General features: G+C 49.2%; 1 protein-coding gene across 3 annotated transcripts in view; it reads right to left on the reverse strand.

Moving 5' to 3' along the window:
- The window catches only part of dnah6 (dynein, axonemal, heavy chain 6), a 1,317,984-nt gene that overhangs the window by 381,260 nt on the left and 911,861 nt on the right, over window positions 1–24,863 (reverse strand). For all 3 annotated transcript variants that reach the window (XM_085993638.1, XM_085993630.1, XM_085993647.1), the window contains one exon: window positions 12,282–12,422. In XM_085993638.1, coding sequence (XP_085849764.1) covers window positions 12,282–12,422 — 141 coding nt within the window. The remainder of the gene's footprint in view (window positions 1–12,281; window positions 12,423–24,863) is intronic.

The following is a 24,863-nucleotide window of genomic DNA, read 5'->3' on the forward strand; positions in this document are numbered from 1 at the left end:
ATTGAATGGATATGGCAGACAACTGGTTTAGCCATTCACCGCCGGATCTGGCTGGACACATAAAGCACTATCGGGTCCTGTTCTTGTCTGCCAAAATTGCGCACTATTCCAGAATCATTCTGGAATGCAAAGATAAATCCCGGCTTCTATTCTCCACTGCTAACCGTCTTCTTAAATCCCTCTCCCCGGTCTCCTCCACCCTCACCTCCGACAACAAGCGTGAGGAGCTCATGGAATTCTTTGTCTCTAAGATTGAGACCATCCGTTCAGCTGCCTCTGCCACTTCCCTTCCTTCCCCTAGCCCACCAGGCCAAACTTCCTCTAAGGTTCCCCCCTGCCCTAGCCCTGAACTCACATCTTTCTCCAGTTTCTCGCGATCTCCCCTCATGACCTCTCCGCGTTCATCTTGTCCATGAGACCCACTTCCTGCTCCCTCGACCCTATTCCCACCAAACTGCTGACCACCGACCTTCCTTTTCTGGCTCCCATGTTAGCTGATATTGTTAATGGTTCTCTCTCCTCAGGTACTGTCTTCCTCTCCCTCAAATCTGCCATCATCACCCCTCTCCTCAAAAAACCAACCCTTAACCCCTCCGTCCTTGCAAACTACCACCCCATCTCCAACCTCCGTTTCCTCCTCAAAGTCCTTGAACGTGTTGCCTCCAAAATCCGTGCCCATCTTTCCGGCAATTCTATGTTTGAATCCCTCTAATCAGGTTTCCGCCCTTGCCACAGTACTGAAACAGCTCTCATCAAAGTCACAAATGACATCCTTTGTGACTGTGACAAAGGGAAACTATCCCTCCTCGTCCTTCTCTACTTGTCTGCAGCCATTGACACGGTTGACCACTCCATCCTTCTCCAACGCCTCTCCACTGTTGTCCAGCTGGGTGGGACTGCACTCGCCTGGTCCCATTCTTCTCTATCTAATCGTAGCCAGAGAATCACCTGCAATGGCTTCTCTTCCCACTCCCGCATCGTTACTTCTGGTGTCCCCCAAGGATCTATCCTTGGTCCCCTCTTATTTCTCATCTACATGTTGCCCCTTGGTGACATCATCCGAAAACACTGTCAGTTTCCACACGTACACTGATGACACCCAGCTCTACCTCACTACCACTTCTCTCAACCCCTCCACGGTCTCTAAATTATCAGACTGTTTGTCCGACATACAGTTCTGGATGAGCAGAAATTTTCTCCAATTAAATATTGGGAAGACCGAAGCCATTGTTTTCAGTCCCCGCCACAAACTCTGTTCCCGAGCCACTGACTCCATCCCTCTCCCCAACATCTGTTGGAGGCTGAACCACAATGTTCGCAACCTTGGTGTCATATTTGACCATGAAATGTGCTTCCGACCACATATTCGCAGCATAACTAAGAACGCCTATTTCCACCCCCATAACATTGCCCGTCTCCACCCTTGCCTGAGCTCATCCGCTGCTGGAACCCTCATCCATGCTTTTGTTACCTCTAGACTTGACTATTCCAATGGACTCCTGGCTAGCCTACCACATTCCACACTACATAAACATGAGGTCATTGAAAACTCGTCTGCCCGTATCCTAACTTGCACCAAGTCCCGTTCACCCCTGTGCTCCCTGACCGATATTGGCTCCCGGTTAAGCAACGCCTCTATTTCAAAATTCTCATCCTTGTTTTCAAATCCCTCCATCGCCTCGCCCCTCCCTATCTCTGTAATCTCCTTCAGCCCCAGAACCACCCCCCCCACCCCCGAGATATCTGCACTCCTCTAATTCTGCCCTCTTGAGCATCCCTGATTATAATCACTCAACCATTGGTGGCCGTGCCTTCTGTTGCCTAGGCCCTAAGCTCTGGAATTCCCTGCCTAAACCTCTCCACTTCTCTAACTTTCTTTCCTCTGTTAAGATGCTCCTTAAAATCTACCTCTTTGGCCAAGCTTTTGGTACCTGACCTAATTTCTCCTTATGTGGATCGGTGTTAAATTTTTCATCTTTTAACACTCCTGTGAAGCGCCTGGGGATGTTTTACTATGTTAAAGGCGCCATATAAATACAAGTTGTTGTTGACGCTTTCCATGTTCGGATGGCAATGGAGTGGCTGGTAGCAGGTGGAAAGAGTTGGGCCCAGAAAAATTAGTGGCACCACGATTTGTACAACATTTTCAGAGTGGTGCACAGTGGTCCCTTGATTGACTGCTCATTAGGCCTCTCAACATGCAGTACCTGAAAACTGCATCAGGTCCTATAACAGATGTAGGACCCCAATTGAAATAATTAAATAAGGCCTGTTTTGAGGCATAAACATTGGCTGCCCATTTTGAGTTGGGAAGGCTTCGGGCGGCCAGTGGGCAATAGGTTTTTAAAAACAAATTTTGCCTGCTTACTGTCCCGCTTTTGTGTGTGCACGGGGTGGTGGCAAGATGAAGATTGACCCCTGTATGTTATTGGATACGGTTCTGTGTTTTCTGTTATAGAGTCATAGAGTTATACAGCACAGAAAGAGGCCCTTCGGCCCATTGCGTCCGCACCGGCCATCAAGCCCTATCTAATCTAATCCCATTTTCCAGCATTTGGTCCGTAGCCTTGTATGCTATGGCATTTCAAGTGCTCATCCAAATGCTCTTGAATGTTGTGAGGGTTCCTGCCTCTACCACCCTTTCAGGCAGTGAGTTCCAGATTCCAACCACCCTCTGAGTGAAAAAGTTTTTCCTCAAATCCCCTCTAAACCTCCTGCCCCTTACCTTGAATCTATGCCCCCTTGTTATTAACCCCTCTACTAAGGGGAAAAGTTCCTTTCTATCCACCCCATAATTTTGTATACCTCAATCAGGTCCCCCCTCAGCCTTCTCTGCTCCAAGGAAAACAACCCCAGCCTGTCCAGTCTTTCTTCATAGCTGAAGCGCTCCAGCCCAGGTAACATCCTGGTAAATCTCCTCTGCACCCTCTCCAAAGCAATCACATCCTTCCTATAGTGTGGTGACCACAACTGCACACAGTATTCCAGCTGTGGCCTTACCAGCGTTTTGTACAGCTCCATCATAACCTCCCTGCTCTTATATTCTATGCCTCGGCTAATGAAGGCAAGTATCCCATATGCCTTTTTAACCACCTTATCCACCTGTTCTGCTGCCTTCAGGGATCTATGTACATGCACACCAAGGTCCCTCTGATCCTCTGTCTTGCCTAGGGTCTTACCATTCATTGTGTATTCCCTTGCCTTGTTAGTCCGTCCAAAATGCATCACCTCACACTTTTCAGGGTTAAATTCCATTTGCCACTGTTCCGCCCCTCTGACCAAACCATCTATATCGTCCTGTAGCCTGAGGCTTCCCGCCTCGCTATTTACCACCCCACCAATTTTCGTGTCATTTGCAAACTTACTGATCATACCTTTTACATTCACATCCAAATCATTAATGTAGACCACAAACAGCAAGGGACCCAGCACCGATCCCTGCGGTACCCCTCTGGACACAGGCTTCCAGTCACAAAAACAACCTTCCACCATCACCCTCTGCCTTCTGCCACTAAGCCAGTTTTGGATCCAATGTGCCAAGGCACCCTGGATCCCATGGGCTCGTACCTTCCTGACCAGTCTCCTATGCGGGACATGACCTTCCCTTGACAAAGCCATGCTGGCTATCCCTAATTAATCCCTGTAGTGTATGTACCCTGAAGAAGGAACTATATTCTGCAGCCCCTGTATACTGCAGTACCAGTAGTGACCACCCCTGTATATAAGCCTGTGTAGTAACTTTGTATAGTAGTTCCAGTTTTGTCTCCATTCAGTAAAAACCTGTTATAACCAACTTCTGCAGTCCGTGTCTCAATTACACACGGACATTACATTGGCGACGAACAGATCCGAACTTACCTACAGTTCTACACCACCTCACGGGGATCCATCCCTGAAGCGAAGTTATTAGAGGTCGAAGCCAGAAGGAAGTAATCAAAAAAGAAAAAAACAAACAAACAGAAGAAACGGGCGTCGACCGTGGGCAACCGCCCTCTGATTCATCGAATTCGAAGATTTGCAGGAGAGGCTGTCGAGAGCTGGGCTTGGTTATCCAGTCTATGGTGTTCCAGCTAATCGGGCTGGTGGCAGGTAGTACACTGATCCTTCCTGGGCTGCGGCGGGCTAGAGCTCGATCGGGTGGCTTTTCAACGGGGCCGAGCAGCGTTGTCGGGAAGGAGAGAGAGAGAGGGTGGAGCACACAGGGCGCGGCCGGTGCTACGAAGCCGGGCAGCGTACAGACCCGAGAAGAGGGAGGGAAGTGTCCCATAGGGTCTGCGCTGACGATGGGAACAGTAATTAAAATAAAAGAAAAAGAAATTCGAAGCGCAGAAAGCCGCGAGGAGCTGCAGTTTGCCACGGGGACCGCAGAGAGCGGCGTTGGCAGCAGCGCGGGGGGGAAGCGCGCGAAGACCATAGGGCGTCGCCATCAAGGCATAAAAACGCCAGCAACAGCACTGGCAGTAGCGGAAAAGGCAGAAAGCGCGGGAGGCGCCATCTTAATCCAGCGGGGAAGAAGGCAAAGCGCGGGAGGCGCCATTTTGTTCAATCGGGGAAGAAGGCAAAGCGTGGGAGGCGCCATCTTAGATCTCCAAGATGCCGAAGACTGGCAATATCACTGCCTTCGATAATGCAATAGAAGACTGGACCACGTATGTGGAAAGAGTCGAAGTATATTGCAAGGCAAATGAAGCAGCCGATGAGAAAAAGGCATCGGTGCTACTAAACTTAATGGGCGCAAGAACGTATGGCCTATTGCGGAACCTGATCACTCCAGTCAAACCGATGGCGAAGAGTTTTAACAAAATTGTTGATATCCTACAGGAACACCTAAATCCTACACCGCTGCTGATAGCAGAAAGATTTAAATTCCACAAGAGAAATCAGCATAAAGATGAGAGCAATGCTGATTACCTTATGGAACTACGCGGGCTATCGAAGCACTGCCAGTTCGGAGCAGGACTGGCAGATACCCTACGGGACAAATTTGTCTGTGGACTCCTGAGTGAAGGAACCCAGAAGAGGTTACTCTCACAGAAAGAGCTGACGCTAGATAAGGCTTTCAGCATGGCAGTATCATACGAAGCAGCAGCAAGGGGAGCTGCGGAAATACAGCAAAAGCCACAGGAATACGGCACCCATGAAATGACACGGGGATTTGAAAAATGTTATCGCTGCGGCAGAACAACCCATGACCAGAAGGACTACTGGTCCAAGGACAAAACATGCAGACAATGCGGAAAGATGGGACACATTGCACGAGTTTGCAGGTCCGGGAAGAACACTAACGACAACAAAAAGACTACTAAGGAACAGTACAGGAAAGTACAAAAGATAACGGACAGTAGTTCCGAAGACCAGAAGAGCGATAGTGAATCCGGGAACAAGAGACTAAGCTGTCTCAAACTACACAACGTAATCGCAAAAGAGGATCACCGAACCATTTGGGTCACCCTCACGATAGCAGGGTCCCAAGTCAAAATGGAATTGGATACAGGATCAGCCCTGACCGTCATGAATCGACGAGACTACGAGCGGCTATTCTCACACATACCCTTGAAAGACACATCCATTGTCTTGAAGACATATACGGGGCAGAAAGTATACCCCAGAGCAAAAATAAGGGTGCCTGTCGAATACAACGGCAAGGAAATACAGAAATTGTATCTGTACATACTGCAAGATGGTGGACCACCGTTATTGGGACGTGAATGGATCAGAAAGATAAGTTTAGACTGGCACTCCATTCAGGCACTGACTGTGGCTGGTAAAAAGGATGACGACGTCACACCTGGACGATTGTCAAAAATCTTAGCTAACGCTAAAGAGGTATTTCAACAAGGACTGGGAACTCTTAAAGGCGTAACCGCCTTGATAAAAATAGAAGAGAATGCAATTCCCAAGTTTTTCAAAGCAAGACCGGTACCGTATGCAATTCGCCCAGCCGTTGAGGCAGAGCTGGAGAATCTGGAGAATGCAAGTGTGTTATCTAAGGTAGACTGGAGCGAGTGGGCGACACCCATCATTCCTGTCATGAAGAAAACGTTAAACAATAAGTCTGAGGAGCCAAGGAAGGTTCGCATCTGTGGGGACTTCAAGGTGACTGTGAACCCAGTCCTTCACACAGTACAGTATCCTCTTCCAAGGATAGAAGATATTTTCGCCTCACTATCTGGAGGGAAACGTTTTACAAAAATTGACCTAGCGCAAGCATATTTGCAGATGGAGGTTGAAGAATCCTCTCGGAAATATCTCACGATAAACACTCACAAAGGTCTTTACCAGAATAATCGACTGGTATTCGGAGTAGCATCAGCTCCGGCAATATGGCAAAGAGCGATGGAACAAGTTCTGCAAGGGATTCCGGGGACTCAGTGTTACTTGGACGACATCCTAGTGACAGGTGAAAATGACAGTGAACACCTTGCCAACCTAGAGCAGGTGCTCACTAGACGAAGAGAACATGGCTATGAGCCAATCGCCCCAAGTGCGAGTTTTTTAAGAAACAAATATCGTATTGTGGCCACGTGATTGATGAAGAGGGGTAACATAAGTCCCCTGACAAAATTGAAGCGGTAGTTAAGGCTCCAGCGCCTGAAAATGTGTCGCAACTGAGGTCATTCCTCGGATTGGTGAATTACTACCATAAGTTTTTGCCGAATTTGTCCACAATTCTGCACCCACTGAACACCCTGCTACAAACTGGAGCAGCATGGAAATGGAGCGATGAATGTAAGCGGGCCTTTCAGAAGTGTAAAGGCCTGATCACTTCAAGAGAAGTATTGGCTCACTACAACCCATCACTACCGATAAGACTGGCGTGTGATGCGTCTCCCTACGGCGTTGGAGCGGTACTGTCACATAAATCCCTTGATGGTTCAGAGAGGCCGATAGCTTTTGCGTCACGCTCGTTAACTGCAGCCGAGCGTAACTACGCCCAGATTGACAGAGAGGCCCTCAGCCTGGTGTGGGGGGTGAAGAAGTTCAATCACTACCTGCACGGACAGAAATTTACTCTACTAACTGATCATCAACCTCTTGTCTCCATTTTCAACCCTAAGAAGGGCGTCCCGATAATGACAGCACAATGGCTACAGAGGTGGTCCCTTTTCCTAGGGGCACACCAATATGACATCGAGTACAAAGGAACTAAACAGCATGGGAATGCTGATGGATTGTCGCGCCTACCGTTGCCGACGGTGGAAGAAGCACCTGCAGTGGATCCTGTGGAGATATTCCACTCGACCATAGTCGACTGTCTACCTGTGACGAATGCAAACATAGAAAAGGAAACACGAAATGACCCGACACTCTCCAGGGTCTATGATTTAACGGTGAAGGGATGGCCAGCACATGGCGAACCACTGTTGTCAGCATTCTCGCCGAGAAGAGAACAGCTGTCAGTGTGCCGAGGAACCTTGATGTGTGGATCCAGAGTAGTAATTCCACCCAAATTGAAGGATAGAGTGCTCAATGAGCTTCATGAGGGTCATCTGGGAGGGGTAAAAATGAAGAACTTAGCCAGAGCGTTTGTGTGGTGGCTGGGAATCGATAGAGAAATCGAAGAGATGACCAAGAGCTGTACAGGATGCCAGAAGGTCCAAAACGCCCCACCACAAGCCCCTCTACATCCATGGGAGTGGCCCTCATCTCCATGGCAAAGGGTACACATTGATTTTGCTGGTCCATTTATGGACTCGATGTTTTTAATTGCGGTGGATGCACATTCAAAGTGGCCAGAGGTAATAAAAATGTCCTCAACCACCACAGAAAAAACTATCACAGTCTTACGAACCATATTCGCCAGAAATGGGCTGCCTGAACAGATTTGCTCCGACAATGGACCACAGTTTGTGTCTGAAGAGTTCCGGAGGTTCTTAAAGAACAATGGTGTTAAGCATTACACATCCGCCCCATATCATCCAGCCACCAATGGATTGGCTGAGAGGTTCGTTCAAACATTCAAGAAGGCTATCAAGGCAATGTGTAATGAAGACATACCCCACAACACAAGGTGGATAACTTCTTGTTTGCCTACCGGAATGCGACACATGTGGTTACCAACCAAACTCCAGCCATGATGTTCTTCAATCGAAGACTAAGATGCCGCTTGGATTTGGTTAAGCCAAACATCAGAAGAGATGTGGAGAACAGGCAGTTTCAGAATATGAATGAAAGGCCAACCAGGAGTTTCAAGATAGGTCAACCAGTTTTGGCCCGGGACTACCGCACAGAGAAATGGCAGCCAGGAACGACCTGCACACGGCAAGGACCTCTAATGTATACCGTGGACGTTGGAGAGAACATTGTAAGATGCCATGGTGACCAGATTCTAGAGTCAGTGGAAAACATCAAATCTACACCACGATCCTATACACCCGGTGATGAAACCGAAGTAACAATTGCATCTACCTCAGAATTGGTGATATTGGAAGCAGACGAACCAAACAACGACGTTGATCCCGAATCAACTTTGCCAGAAGAACCTGATACCCCAAAGAGGCATTATCCGGACAGAATCAGGAAGCCTCCTCAAAGACTGAATTTATAATTGACATGCTGAAGTGCCCGGCGTTGCCGAGGCTTTTTCGAGGGCATGTTGTTGTTGGAAGAGAGAGAGAGAGAGCGACTGGGGGGGGTGGGGGAGGGAGGGAGGGGGAGAGGGAGGGAGGGGGGAAGGGAGGGCGGGGGGGAAAGGGAGGGCGGGGGGGGAAGGGAAGGGGGGAGAGGGGGGAAGGGGAGGGGGCGGGGGGGAGGGGGGAAGGGGAGGGGGGAGGGAAGGCGGGGGGCCCCCCCCGAGGGTCGCGGCACCCCCCACCCCGAGGGTCGCGGCCCCCCCCCGAGGGTCGCGGCCCCCCCCCCGAGGGTCGCGCCCCCCCCGAGGGTCGCGGCCCCCCCAGAGGGTCGCGGCCCCCGCAGAGGGTCGCGCCCCCCCCCCACCGAGGTGAAGACCGCCGATTGCAGCTGTGCGAGACGGCTGGGGGGCCGGTTGCCAGGGTGACGCTTGGCGGCCCCCCCCGAGGGTCGCGGCCCCCGCAGAGGGTCGCGGCCCCCCCCCCGAGGGTCGCGCCCCCCCCCCCCGAGGTGAAGACCGCCGATTGCGGCTGTGCGAGACGGCCGGGGGGCCGGTTGCCAGGGTGACGCTTGACGCTCAGCAAGCCCCGCCCCCCGGCCGAGCCAGAGAGAGACGCCGCGTCTCAGCTCCTGCTGCGAGTGCACCCTAGCGGCGCTGGGCTGAGGCTCGGCCCTCCAGCCTTCGAGTGGGGCCGGGAGGTGCCTAGCTCGGGCGTGGGTGCGAAGGAGAAGCCGAGGCTTCGAGGCCTACCTGGAAAAATGGGGAAAGGTAGGAAAATTAATGAGATTAGATAAGTTAATTCGTTTCTAAATCATTTTTTTTTAAAACAATATGGCCTAGAAATTGAGTTGACGCCGCGCCAGGGCTTTAGCGCCGGAAATTTAGCGCCGGCGCTAATTCCCTTGCGCGCGCCAAAAATTCAGTAGCGCCGCGCCCAGACGGCTGCCGGCGCTACTGGCGGGCGTGAGCGCCTCCCAATGGGCGCTGAGTGCCGAATTGCGGCGCTAATCCGGCGCTGCGGCACCCGATGCGGTGCGGCAGGCTGGGGAAGTGCAGGCCTCCTCCTTCAGTTAAGGAGGAGCTGCCTGCACCCGCCCGCTGTCCGTTCAAATATTGAAAAAATGAGCCCGGCACCTCGGACAAGTGCCGGGCTTGCAGGCCAGACGCATCTGTTCCGCGGGGGGGGGGTGGAGGAGTCCGGGGAGGGAGGTGCGGGCAGGCAGCCGACGGGAAAGCGGCCGGCCGCCGCGCGACCTTAATGCGCCGGCGCTAACTCGGGGAAGACTCGGTTGCCAGAGTCTTAGTTGCGGCTGCCACGGGCGAGGCGGCCGCAACTGAATTTCGGCGCTGGGGCCCGTCGGCATGGCAACCGGGACGCTGCGCACACCGATGACGTCATCGGTGCCGGCGCAGCGCTACCGGTCTACCGCGGCGTAAGGGCCCCAGGCAATTTCGGCGCCGGCGCCAAATGCAGCGCTAGGCCCTCTAGCGCCGCAAAATCGGCGCTAAGGGCACTCAATTTCTAGGCCAGTGTGTTTTAAAAGCAACGTTTTTTTTAAAGACGCAGAAAGCGGGAAAAAGAAAGGAAAAGTTTGGAATCAAGATGGCGGCGACTCACCTCGGTTCAGAACGATAAGGCCCGGCCACACACGCACCGATTGGCCCGGCGGCACACGCCAGCAACCCGGCGTACGATTGGTCGAGCTCGAGGTCACTCTGTCGCTAATGAGCGGATAATGAGATGCTAATGAGCGGAATGTTAAGGTTTTTCAGATACTGCGGGCGCGATTTTAGCCCGGCCGAAACGTAAATACGCTTAAAACCGTCCCGGAAGCGTAAGCTTTCTTTGGAGGTAACGCGCGCGTAGGTACGCCCTGTAACTTTCGAGCGCATACCCAACAGACGCACATGCGATGACAGACAGAATGACAGACAGAAGTACCGATTTATATATATAGATTAACTTCAGCTAATGTATATAGCAACTGTAATTGTAAATATGTTATTTAATTATTAATCGAATGTTATGTACTGTTTAGCTAAAAGGGGAGGAATTGTAGTGTATGTACCCTGAAGAAGGAACTATATTCTGCAGCCCCTGTATACTGCAGTACCAGTAGTGACCACCCCTGTATATAAGCCTGTGTAGTAACTTTGTGTAGTAGTTCCAGTTTTGTCTCCATTCAGTAAACACCTGTTATAACCAACTTCTGCAGTCCATGTCTCAATTACACACGGAAATTACAATCCCTGCCTCTCCAAGTGGAGACCAATTCTGTCCCTCAGAATTTTTTCCAATAATTTCCCTACCACTGATGTTAGGCTCACTGGCCTGTAATTCCCTGGTTTATCCCTACTACCCTTTTTGAATAATGGTACTACGTTAGCTGTTCTCCAGTCCTCTGGCACATCCCCTGTGGCCAGAGATGTTCTGAAAATTTGTGTCAGAGCCCCTGCAATTTCCTCCTTTGCCTCACATAGTAGCCTGGGATACATCTCGTCCAGGCCTGGGGATTTATCCACTTTTAAGCCTGCTAAAACCGCTAGTACCTCCTCCCTCTCGATGCTAATATGTTCAAGTATATCACAGTCCCCCTGCCCGATTTCTATGTCCACATCGTCCTTTTCCATAGTGAACACAGATGCAAAAAATTCATTTAAAACCCCACCTACATCCTCTGGCTCTACACACAGTTTGCCACTTTAGTCCCTAATGGGCCCTACTCTTTCCCTAATTATCCTCTTGCCCTTAATATACTTATAATAAAACACCTTAGGACTTTCCTTTATTTTGCTCGCCAGTGTTATTTCATGGCCCCTCCTCGCTCTCCTAATTTCTTTTTTAAGTATCCCCCTGCACTTTTTATACTCCTCTAGGGCTTCCTCTGTCTTTAGTCCTTTGTATCTGCCAAAAGCCCCCCTTTTTTTCCTAATCCATTCTCGTATATCCCTTGACATCCAAGGTTCCCTGAGCTTGCTGGTCCCACCCTTGACCTTTGCGGGAACATGTTGCCATTGTACTCTCTCAATTTCCTTTCTGAAAGACTCCCATTGCTCCGATGTGGATTTTCCTTCAAGTAGCTGATCCCAGTCCACATTGGCCAGATCCTGCCTTATCATATTAAAATCGGCCTTCCCCCAATTTAGCACCTTTATTTCCGGTCCATCCTTGTCCTTTTCCATGACTACCTTAAATCTCACCGAATTATGGTCACTGTCACCAAAGTGCTCACCTACTAACACTTCTACCACTTACCCGGCCACATTCCCTAGAATTAGGTCCAGTACTGCCCCCTCTCTTGTAGGACTTTCTACATGCTGGCTCAAAAAGCTCTCCTGGATGCACTTTAAGAATTCTGCACCCTCTAAGCCTTTTACACTCTGACTATCCCAGTTAATATTGGGGAAGTTGAAATCCCCCACTATAATTACCCTATTATTTGCACACTTCTCTGAGATTTGCCTACATATCTGTTCCTCTATCTCCCCCTGGCTGTTTGGGGGGCCTATAGTACACTCCCAGCAAAGTGCTAGCCCCCTTTTTGTTTTTAAGTTCAACCCATATGGCCTCATTAGAGGAACCTGTTAATATATCATCCCTCCTTACAGCAGTAATTGTCTCCTTAATTCTTTTTTAACAATGAAATGTCTAAATATGAGGGCTGATAGAGGTTAGTAACTTTTTAGCAGACTAGCTATCACCACATACCTGCACAAACCAGTCAATGGTACAGCAGTTTACAAGGGATGGAAACATTCGACATCGAGCTCGAAATGCATCACCAACAGGACTCATGCACAGTACAATATGCAGTTTCTGGCGAACACGTTTTATAAAAAATTGAAAAACCTGAAAAAAAAGAAAGACAGTACATTTAATGGATGCATTTTTTTCATCCATTCTGAATTTTCTTCATTATAGAATGACTGCATAATGATAAATTACCAGCTACCCGTTGAGCAAAGATCTCGTGAAAAATTAAGTGAATTAATTGGCCAAAAAGAATGACTTAATTGCAGAAATGATTAAAACCAAAATGCCTTAAAACCTATAAAATGCTTCTAAATACGTTCTAGGCTGTTAGGAGACAAAGGCTAGACACCAAGAGCTTCATTTTATTACATTAGTGCCACCAGCGAATATCAATAGGAAAGAATGTGTCATATTCTTCCTCCATTACCACTATTATTGCATAATTTTTAAAATTTGGTCCTATGGAAAGGCAAGTCCAGTCAAGCAAGAGGTACACCTAATGATTAAAATCACAACCAGGGAAAAGGAGTAGAAAACTAACAAACTTCAAGTGAGATGGAGTCTAAAATAATTATTCATCATACAGTACTATATGGTGCCGATCCAGCCTCTCCACCCCTGCCCAGGAGCAGGACAGGTGCTGAGTCAGCACGACCTTATTGCACCCTCGACGACAGGAAATGGTGCCAACTGACTGCTGGCCTTGGGCCCTTTGGAGGACAAAAGCCAGAAGGCCTCCAGTTCCAAAAGTGATGAAAGAGTAAGGTTTCCATCTTTCTTTGGTTTTCTGCCTGGTCCCCTTAGGTGTTCTGATCTCAAAAGGTCTAACGCCAGTCAGAATCTAATGCCAGCTTCATCAGCTGCTCCGTCAAAATGGGTGCCCTTCAGTTGCACAGTGAAGCCGAGGGCCATCTGTCTGGAGAAGCCCCGGAAATCCTGGGCCAACATAAAGGAGGCAGAGTCCCGATGTAATATTATCACCTCCTTTTCCTCTGCATGGTGTCAGGGCACTGAACGTTTCCTAAGTGCTGCAGAAAGGAATGTCGGGACTTCTAGCAGAAGATTCCCAACAAAAGCAGTTAATGGCAAATCACTTTACATCTTTAAAAAGGAACTTCATAACTACTTTGTTGAGGAAAGAGATTTTAAGTTATGAAGATAAGCACAAAGGTGATCAAATTCTGTACAGAACACGGTGCTTCTTGAGCTGCTGGGTCCAAGGATGCACGGATTTGTGGAATGCATCTCATCAACAATGATTAAATTGGACAGTAAAACTGGATTTCTATTGAGCAGTTTTGTTTAGTAAACTTTACGAGTTGGGAGAAATGTTACAGAAATTTATTCCATGGGTGTCATTAGCTGGAAGAGAGTGAATAGGATGGGCATGCTCCATTATGGCATAAATTGTGTATGTTTAGTGGAGGGCTTGATAAACCAAGTGAGTTCTCTGCATGCCACATCTTATGTAATTTTGTTGGTTTATAGGAGGAACAAGGCCTCAGGCCTGGGTACATTATAACACTAACACCACACAACCGTTTATTAAAAATCTTCCCCAAGTATATCTACAGTTTCATCTTCTTTTCTTGAAATTCCATGATAAAGGAAGAAATAATAACTTTAGTTTTTCTGAACTATAAGGGACTTAGTTGCAATACTGGAGATATGTAATACATAAGTGTTGATATGATAATGACATAACTCTAAATCACATAGTTGAACGATGTTTTGCACCAGAGCATTGCAATGCAAGTAAAACTTTGACCCAAGACCAATTCAATTGTACTTTGCAAGTACAATTTGTTAACTATTAACCATTGCCATGGGAAACTTATTTATTAAATAAAGGTACAGGCAATATTTTGTATTTAAACCAATATAATGCTAGGTTGAATTGTTTTCTTGGTCCTGAAGGAATATTAGAAAAAATTATTTCACAAGACAATTTTTGCTGCAAACATATCATGGACATTATAAAGCTTTTTCACAAAACACACAAGGCCAAAAAGTTTTTCTGGGCACATCCCAGCATAAGTACTGAGGTGCAGCTACCCAGAACCTCTACTTATGACCAAATCAAAGTTTGGGAGGTTAGCTGGATGTTCCATTTTATATGGGAATGACAGGCACCTAGGTCATGTCTAGGGTGCCTGGGCATAAACAAGAATCTGGGAAATCCAGTGCAACTTGCTGATCCACTGACACACCCCTCCCCCAGAATTAATTTTACAGTGCCCTCAGGGGCCCCCTTTGTAAGGGGTCCTAGTAATTTTTTTCCTTTTTCTTTGAGGAAGGTTATGATAAACTGCCCAGTACCGACTTTTCAGGAGAGAGGGACAAATAAACGCTGATCTGTGACCAATGTTCCTACTTTTTTTTGGGTGTGCAGTGCCACCCATTCCAAATCTTGCGCATGCGCGAAATTTCCAATTGAAAAGCTGGCAAGAGGCATGCGCGGGACCTCCACACTTAGCGGGAATGTTGCCAGTGACTCCTCCCTTGCTAAACTACCAATTAAAGTTACCAGCTTAATTGAGAAAACTCCCTTTTTATTATGAGAGCTAAGACGACTACATTTTCTGTTTAGCTAAGCACCCCCCCACGCCCCCCCCAACCGCTGGGCATATTGAATGAAGACCATTTCAACATTAGAGCTGAGAACAGCACTGGAATTGTCAGATGACTCCTCATTGTCTCCAAACTTATATAGTATGCAAGAATGCACAATTCATCACTGATAGCTTGTGTGTCTCTAGGACTTAATCCTTTGTGAGCTGAATCTAATTTCATACCAACATGTTTGCTTACCTTACAATAATGACCACAGTACATAAGTGCTTCACTGACTGTGCAGTGTTTTGGGATAGTCCGAGGAGTCAAAAGACACTGTATGTGACGGAATAAGCCATATTTCAAGAGATACACCATAATATGAACAGAATTCTGATATTTATTAATACATGATATACTGGGCTTAAAAATCTAAAGCCTCAGAGACACAAGCTGCAAACAGAAAACAGGCTTCCGAGATGGGATGGTTTGATAACAAAGTTGTAAACACCACATTGTGGCAAAGCCACTAAGAGACTCTCACAGTGGCTGGTACAATTGCCTTTAATCATGTTTATTATCTTTTAATGTTGGCTCTGGTTAAACAGAGCTAGATCGGCAAAATCGCGATCTGACGCGATGACGTCATCACGTGGGTCATGTGATGTTCCAACGGCCGGAAACGTGATGACGTCATGACGTCAGAGATAGAGGGCGTTTCCAGCCATTCCTCGTGTGGAGTGATAGTGAATAGACCTGTTTAGAGCTTCTCCTGCATTTTCTTGTTTTATAAAGTTTTAGCACATTAAACTCAGTTTGTTAACTACTAGTGAGTTTATAGATTCTTTGCTAGGAGTGCAGAGACTCCTACATTGGTGACCCCGAATCCTCGCGATCGTTTTTCGCGGTGAACGCAGAACACGGGCTAGGAATGGAGGCCAATGCAGTGGCCTTGAAGCTCCCCCAATTCTGAGAACAACAGGCGGCCTCTTGGTTTGTGCAAGCCGAGGCGCAATTTGAACTCCGCAACGTCGTACAGGACCAGACCAGATATCTCCACGTGGTCTCCGCCCTCGATAGCTCGACGGCGTCGAGAATCATCAGCCTTCTGGAGAGTCCCCCGAATGCTGACAAGTATGTAGCCATCAAGACACGATTGCTGCAGGTATTTGGTCTTACCAAAGTGGAGTGTGCTCGCCATTTACTGACGCTACCAGGGTTAGGTGACTCCAAACCCTCGGAGCTTATGAGCCACATGCTGACTCTCCTGGGGTCCGAGCCCCAGTGCTTTCTGTTTTGCGAGCTGTTCCTTACTCAGCTCCCCGAGCAAGTCCAGGCAACCCTCGCCCAAGTAGAAACCGCAGACTGCATTGCGCTCGCCGAAGAGGCGGATAAGATTTACGCAGTCCGGCAACAATACTGCGCCATAGCGCAACGCCCCGCCACGAGGAGTCCGGCCCCGGCTCCGATCACGGTGCCTCCGATGACCGGTTAGTTACTACCATGCTCGTTTCGACCCGAAGGCCCGCTGCTGCCGCCCACCTTGCAGTTTTGTTACCGGACTGTTGAATAGACCGCCGCGAGTCAAGCACGCCGGTCCCGGTACTTCCCCCGCGGTCACGATGGCGATCGGCACTTCCGGTAATCTCACCTACTTAACCGACTCCATCTCGGGCCGTCGTTTTCTATGTGACACGGGGGCGCAATGCAACATACTTCCCGCCTCGGTCATCGACCTTCGGTCCGGCAGACGGGGTCACCCTCTGCAAGCGGCCAACGGGGGTTCGATCCACACTTGAGGAATGCGGCTCGTCCAAGTCTGTTTCGGTGGACAGCTTTTCACCTGGAATTTCGTCACCGCTCAAATCTCACAGGCCCTGTTGGGTGCCGACTTTTTGGGCGCCAACGGCCTGTTGGTGGACGTGAAAATCGGCGCCTCGTTCACGCCGCCACACTCGATGATATTTCAGGGGCGTGCAGCACGGCTGCGTCACACACGATTTCATGTGCGCGGCCACCGCCCGACGATTTCGCCCGTCTCCTCGAGGAGTTCCCCGAGCTGACGAAGCCCACCTTTTCGGTTTCGACCGTCAAGCATAGGGTGGAGCATCATATTTTGACTACCAGCTCTCCCGTTTACGCCAGGGCGCGGCGTTTAGAGCCCAGTAAGCTAGCGGCGGCGAAGGCGGAGTTCGCCATGATGGAAAAAATGGGGATCATCCGTCGGTCCAGTAGTCCCTGGTCCTCCCCGCTCCACATCGTCCCCAAGCCCGGCGGGGGATGGCGGCCCTGTGGTGTTTATCGCCGTCTCAATGAGGTAACGACGCCCGACCGCTACCCCATTCCCCATATACAGGACTTCTCAGCACATTTGGCGGGGACGTCCATCTTCTCGAAAGTCAACCTCATCCGTGGTTACCACCAGGTGCCAGTGCACCCTCGAGATGTCGAAAAGACGGCGGTTATTACCCACTTTGGACTTATTGAATTCCTACGAATGCCCTTTGGACTTGAGAACGCGGCGCAGGCGTTTCAGCACCTCATGGATTCAGTCCTGCAGGACCTTGATTTTTTATTTGTTTATTTGGATGATATTCTGATTGCCAGCACCTCCAAGGAGGAACACCTCGAGCACCTTCGGGTCCTTTTTCGACGGCTTCAGCAGCGCGGCCTCATCGTTAACCCGGACAAATGCCGTTTCGGCCTAGCGCAACTTGATTTCCTGGGCCACCGCATAACCCCCGCTGGGGCAATGCCACTTCGAGTCAAGGTGGAGGCGATCGCGGAGTTCCCGAAACCGAAATCCGTGAAAGCCTTACAGGAGTTCCTGGGGATGGTGAACTTCTATCATCGTTTCATCCCCAGGGCAGCGCAGCTCATGCGTCCGCTCTACGAGGCCCTCAGGGGCACGACGGGAAAGGAGCACGTGGTATGGTCGCAAGACATGGATCGCTCCTTCGAGGAGACGAAGACTGCGCGCGCCAACGCGACCATGTTGGCACACCCCCTGCCGGGAGCTACCATCGCACTCACGACGGACGCGTCAGGCTACGTGGTGGGGGCCGTCCAGGAGCAGTGGGTCGACTGCGCGTGGCAACCTCTGGTCTTTTTTAGCCGCCAGCTACAACGGCATGAGCGCCGGTACAGTACCTTCGACTGAGAGCTGTTGGCTTTGTTTTTAGCCATCCGCCATTTTCGCTTCCTCCTCGAAGGGTGCCGCTTCATCGCGTTTGTTGACCACAAGCCATTGACGTTCGCAATGGCCAAGTCTGCGGAACCATGGTTGGCTTGGCAGCAAAGGCAGCTGACGTACATATCGGAGTTCACCACCGACGTCCGGCATGTGGCCGGTAAGGACAACGTCGTCGCTGATTGCCTTTCCCGCGCCGCTGTCCAGGCCGTCCAATTGGGCATTGACTACACAGAGATGGCGGCTGACCAAGCGGCCGACCCGGAGACCCAGGTTTTTCGTTCGGTTCCAGCCAGCCTCCAGTCGAGGGATGTGCCGTTCCATTCCGCAGGTAGTACTCTGCTCTGCGATGTTTCGTTGGGTGCACCCCGTCCGATTGTCCTGTCTAAATGGCGCCGGGCTGTTTTCGATGCCATACACGGCCTATCGCATCCTGGAGTGTGGGCGTCGCAAAAGCTGTTGGTCTCCAAATTCGTATGGAGGGGAATACGCAAAGACGTCAGAGACTGGGCGAACACTTGTGTTGTTTGCCAACGGGCCAAGGTGCAGCGGCATGTCAAGGCCCCGCTCGCCATCTTCGAGGTCCCGGAGCGGCGATTCGATCACATTCACATTGACTTAGTGGGCCCGCTTCCACCGTCCCGGGGCTTTACGTATCTTTTGACAATGGTGGATCGCACCACGAGGTGGCCGGAGGCAGTCCCCATGACGTCCACCACTTCTGCGGATGTTGCTCGAGCTTTCGTTTCATCATGGGTAGCCTGGTTTGGTGTCCCTGCGGATATTTCGTCGGATCGTGGGCCGCAATTTTCGCCCGAACTGTGGAATAAGGTGGTTTCCGTGTTGGGCGTTAAGCTCCGCCGCACTACGGCCTATTGCCCGCAAGCAAACGGCTTGTGCGAGCGGTTCCATCGTTCCTTAAAGGCGTCGCTCAGGACCAGCCTTCTGGATGCATCCTGGGTCGACAAACTGCCGTGGGTGATGTTAGGACTCCGCACGGCGCTGAAGGAAGATCTCCAGTCGTCGGCGGCAGAGATGGTTTACGGGCAACCTCTTCAAGTTCCGGGTGAATTCCTGCCGTCCCCTACGCGGCCATGGTCCGCGGCCAGGCAAAGAGAGACCCACCGGGATGCAGCCCGCTGTTTCCGCCCAGTTCCGACTTCACAGCATGGTTTGCCTTTGTCCAACGTCCCGGGGGAGTTGTCGAAGGCCAAGTTCGTTTTTTTGCGCCAAGACGGCCATCGTACCCCGCTCGCACCTCCTTATGCAGGGCCCTTCCAGATTTTGCAGGCAGGGGACAAGAGTTTCATGATCGATGTCGGGGGCAAGCCTGATCACATCTCTGTCGATCGCCTTAAACCTGCGCACCTAGACCTTGAACGACCGATCGAGCTGGCGCAGCCTCCGCGCCGCGGCCGGCCGCCGCCACACCTGACAGCGCCGTGTTACCTGCCAGCTCGCCGCCTGCTCAGCATTTTCCCCTCCGGAAATTTAGGAGTCGGTCCAACAGGCTTGTCCGACCTCCTCAGCGATTGACTCTTCTCGTTAAAGACAATTCTGGGGGGGCGTATGTGGCAAAGCCACTAAGAGACTCTTACAGTGACTGGTACAATTGCCTTTAATCATGTTTATTACCTTTTAATGTTGGCTCTGGTTAAACAGAGCTAGATCGACAAAATTGCGATCTGACGCGATGACGTCATCACGTGGGTCATGTGCCATTCCAACGATGATGTCATGACGTCAGAGGGCGTTTCCAGCCATTCCTCGTGTGGAGTGATAGTGAATAGACCTGTTTAGAGCTTCTCCTGCATTTTCTTGTTTTGTAAAGTTTTAGCACATTAAACTCAGTTTGTTAACTACTAGTGAGTTTATAGATTCTTTGGTAGGAGTGCAGAGACTCCTACAACATGCTTTGAAATGGGAATTGATTGTTAATGCTAATACAAAGGCCCTTTTGAAATAGCAGTTTGGAGCTTCCGAAAGGTCTGCGGTTTGGCACCAACACAATGAATGACCCAAGTAAAGTATTAGAAACTGACACTTTGAACAGGAACAGAATATTAAAAAATCATGTGCCTTTGTAAAAGTATCAAATAAGACAGGAAACATGATTAAATATGCAAGCAATTGAGATAGCTAGAAAACAAGTAAACACTCTGGTTAAAGTGGTTTTGATTTCCATATAGTAAGGATCTTGTTGTGCGAGGCCCCTTGGGTCGGAGCGATCATAATATGATAGAATTCTTCATTAAGATGGAGAGTGAAGTAGTTGACTCAGAGACTAGGGTCCTGAATTTAAATAAAGGAAATTATGATGGTATGAGGCGAGAGTTGGGTAGGATTGATTGGGGAATGTCACTCAAAGGATTGACGGTGGATAAGCAATGGCAAACATTCAAAGATCGCATGAATGAACTACAGAATCTGTTCATCCCAGTTTGGCATAACAATAAAACAAAAAAGGTGACTCAACCGTGGCTAACAAGGGAAATTAGGGATAGCATAAGATCCAAGGAGAGGATATATAAATTGGCCAGAAAAAGCAGTAAACCGGAGGATTGGGAGCAGTTTAGGATTCAGCAAAGGAGGACAAAGGGATTAATTAAGAGGGGGAAAACAGAGTCTGAGAGTAAGCTTGCAGGGAACATAAAAACTGACTGTAAAAGCTTTTATAGATGTGTGGAGAAAAAGATTGGTGAAGTCAAGCGTAGGTCCCTTGCAGTCAGAATTAGGGGAATTTATAATGGGGAATAAAGAAATGGCAGACCAATTAAATACATACTTTGGTTCTGTCTTCACAAAGGAGGACACAAATAACCTCCCAGAGATGTCGGGGAACATAGGGTCTAATGAGAGGGAGGAACTGAAAGAAATCAGTATTTGTAGGGAAATGGTGTTAGAGAAATTGACGGGATTGAAGGCCGATAAATCCCCAGGGCCTGATAATCTACATCCTAGGGTACTTAAGGAAGTGGCCCTAGAAATAATAGATGCATTGCTGGTCATGTTCCAAAATTCGATAGACTCTGGAACTGTACCCATGGATTGGAGGGTAGCTAATGTTACCCCACTATTCAAAAAAGGTGGTAGAGAGAAAACGGGGAATTATAGACTGGTAAACCCGACATCGGTAGTGGGGAACATGCTAGAATCCATTATAAAAGATGTAATAGCAGAGCACTTGGAAAACAGAGACAGGATCGGACAAAGTCAACATGGATTTACAAAAGGTAAATCGTGCTTGACTAATCTACTGGAATGTTTGAGGATGTAACTGGTAAAATTGATAAGGGAGAACCAGTGGATGTGGTGTATTTGGACTTTCAGAAGGCTTTCGATAAGGTCCCGCATAAGAGATTAGCGTGTAAAGTTAAGGCACATGGGATTGGGGGCAAGGTATTGACTTGGATAGAGAACTGGTTGGCAGACAGAAAGCAAAGTGTTGGAATAAACGGGTCTTTTTCCGAGTGGCAGGCAGTGACTAGTGGGGTACCGCAGGGATCGGTCCTGGGACCCCAGCTATTCACAATATATATATTAATGATCTAGACGAGGGAATTGGATGTAATATCTCCAAGTTTGCAGACGACACAAAGCTGGGTGGCAGTGTGTGCTGTAAGGAGGATGCCGTGAAACTCCAGGATGATTTGGACAGGTTGGGTGATTGGGTAGAAGCATGGCAGATGCAATATAATGTGGATAAATGCGAGGTTATCCACTTTGGTGTCAAAAACAGGAAGGCAGATTATCTGAATGGCAATAGATTGGGAGAAGGGGGAAGTGCAACGAGACCTGGGTGTCCTTGTGCACCAGTCGCTGAAGGTAAGCATGCAGGTGCAGCAGGCGGTTAAGAAGGCAAATGGTATGTTGGCCTTCGTAGTGAGAAGGTTCGAGTACAGGAACAAGGATGTCTTGATGCAGTTGTACAGGGCCTTGGTGAGACCGCACCTTGAGTATTGTGTGCAGTTTTGGTCGCCTTATCTGAGGAAGGATGTTCTTGCCATGGAGGGAGTTCAGCGAAGATTCACCAGGCTGATACCTGGGATGGCAGGAATGACGTATGAGGAGAGATTGGGTCAATTGGGCTTATACTCGCTGGAGTTTAGAAGAATGAGAGGGGATCTCATTGAAAATTATAAAATACTAACAGGACTAGATATACTGGATGCGGGAAGGATGTTCCCGATGGCCGGGGAGGCCAGAACCAGGGGTCGCAGTCTAAGGATAAGGGGTAAGCCATTTAGGACTGAGATGAGGAGGAATTTCTTCACCCAGAGAGTGGTGAACCTGTGGAATTCTCTACCACAGAAGGCAGTAGAGGCCAATTCATTAAATATATTCAAGAAGGAGTTAGATATATTTCTTAAGTCTAAAGGGATCAAGGGTTATGGAGAGAAGGCAGGGACAGGGTACTGAATTTGGATGATCAGCCATGATCTCACTGAATGGCGGAGCAGGCTCGAGGGGTCGAATGGCCTACTCCTGCTCCTATCTTCTATGTTTCTATGTATCTTTTGAAATATGGCTTATTCCGTCACATACATACATGAAAGTCTTTCTTTCTGGGCCAAATATGAAATCCTCAAACTGCCCTGCAGCCGTGGGACCTGGGAACACTGAGAAGGCAGCCCAATATCTGGCACTGCTGGGATGGAGTTTCATGGTCAAAGTGATACTTTGAGGGAGACTCACAGTATCTGGGAGCACAGAGAAGAAACTCTCAGGACAGCTTGAATTGTCTCAGCAGAGGAATTGCAAGCATGAATATTATTAGGTGTTTGAGGCAGGCTGAAGGCCTATGCTTGGAATTCAAAGTAAATCCCAAGGGAACTGAACCTGGAAGCTGTAGTTGAGATGAATCAAAAGGATGATGAATAACTGGGGGTATAGAATGTTTATCATTATTCTGAGCCAGGATTACATATAATTTCATGAAGAACACAGATAACAGCTGAAGGCTGCTTAGTTTCTGAATTTGTCACATCCTTGACAAGAGATTCTTTGTTGTCATTATACAGTAACTTTAAGTTATCCAGTAAGTAGTTAATTGAGGTTGTAGCTAGTGTATTATCTCTTAGTAGTGATTTCCATATGTCTTTAATATACTTGTCAAATGGAATAGTGTACCCGAGGAGACAAAGCAAAACCACTGGCAACATTTGATTACCCTGATTAACATTTCAAAGCTCTGTTTCTCGCCCACAGCCAGGCAGACGGAAAGGCCGCAGAGAGAAGGGAGGGAGGGATCATGGGGGGAGGGTGAATCGGGGCCGGAAAATGATCAGGGGAGGGGGTGAATCAGGGCCAGAGGATGATCGGGGGTGTGGTCGGGGCCGGAGAAAGAATGGGTGGGCGCGGGGCGGGGGGTGAATCGGGGCCGGAGGAGCATCGGCGGGGGGTGGGAGCGGTGGTGATGATTGGGGGTCGAAGGAGCATCGGGGCCAGAGGGGGGAGGCCAGAAAGGTGATCAGAGGCTGGAGGGAGGAGATTGGAGTGGCGATCAGAAGCCTCAGGCAGAGGGGACATGGGGGAGATCGGAGGCCTCATTGGAAGGGGTTGGGGGGAGGTCAGCGGTCTCAGGGGGGAGTGGAATGTCTGATCGCGGGGAGTGGGTGAGGCAGGGATGCTGGATCCAGCAGCTAAGTGTAAAGGCACTTAGTTCCTGGATCCAGCCGTCCTCGCCTCCCTTTAGCCACCAGGTTCCCTGAGGCCGGGGAAACACGACCAGCCTCATTATAATATTTAAATGAGCTATCCGCGCAGTTGCCCCTCCCCCATCCCACATCCGTTAAAACCGGAAATGGGAAGGTTGGAGGCGGTTTGGGGTTGGGATTTAATTTTTTAACTCTTTAAACTCTCACCCAACCAAAATTCCTCCCTGGGCTCTGAAATTCCTAGGTTGGCAGAGGGATTTGCACTTATGTGCAGGAAGTAGACCTATGGAAATTTGGGCAGCCCTCGGCCACCTGCTGGCACTCAGCTAATTGTAGGTACCAGGGCTCTTGGGAGGGGGGGGTGTAATGTCGTGTGTTTAAAAAGGCAGTAGCATTGTCTTGGGCAGGGGACTCTTAAACTTTTTTTGTGGGCCTGGAGGAGGTCTCTGATTCTTCCTGGCCTCACAATGTAAAGTAAGAAACTTAACTTGAATGGCCTCTTCTGCTTCTGATACTCTTCCCACTTGACTTTGCCGGGCAGGAAAGTCGCAGCGGCGGTGTTAGGTCGGAGTTATAATTGTGGTTGGGCACGATGATATCATCAGACCCTGAGCTGCATATTAAAAGAAGGACCTCGCCAGCTCCAAGTGGGTGCCTTTTCCAGCTGCTCAGAAGATCAGGTTAAAATTGAGGACGATGGGGTCCCGGCAGGACATTGGCAGCTAAAGTCACCCAGTGGATTTGAACTGCCGACCCTGCTTGATGGGTGGGTACGGTTAAAATTGACCCTATACTGTGACATTGTAAGGGCATTCCTCCCATCCTAGCTAACAACAGCCATCCTTTGCAAGTGCCAGTGTTCAGGTCAGATCATATTGTCAAGAAATTCCCCCACCAACTTAGCATGTAAAGTATTAAATTGCAATCCTGTGCTTTTGGGAGGAAGCACAACATATTGGACAAGCAAAGAGTTGGCTGTCAGAAAATGTCTGAAATTGATTCATCTCCAAACTTTTCTGTGGGATAAGCACTTGCAGTGGCCCAGTGATCAGGAACTCACCAATAAAGGGAAGGTAAAGATTTAAATCTGCAAACTACCATTCTGTGCCACAGCACAAAATCCTACCTTTCTGCCAC

Source organism: Somniosus microcephalus, chromosome 1, assembly GCF_052327205.1.
Source record: "Somniosus microcephalus isolate GS21.2 chromosome 1, FLI_Smic_1.0, whole genome shotgun sequence".
In the NCBI taxonomy this organism is placed as follows: domain Eukaryota; kingdom Metazoa; phylum Chordata; class Chondrichthyes; order Squaliformes; family Somniosidae; genus Somniosus; species Somniosus microcephalus.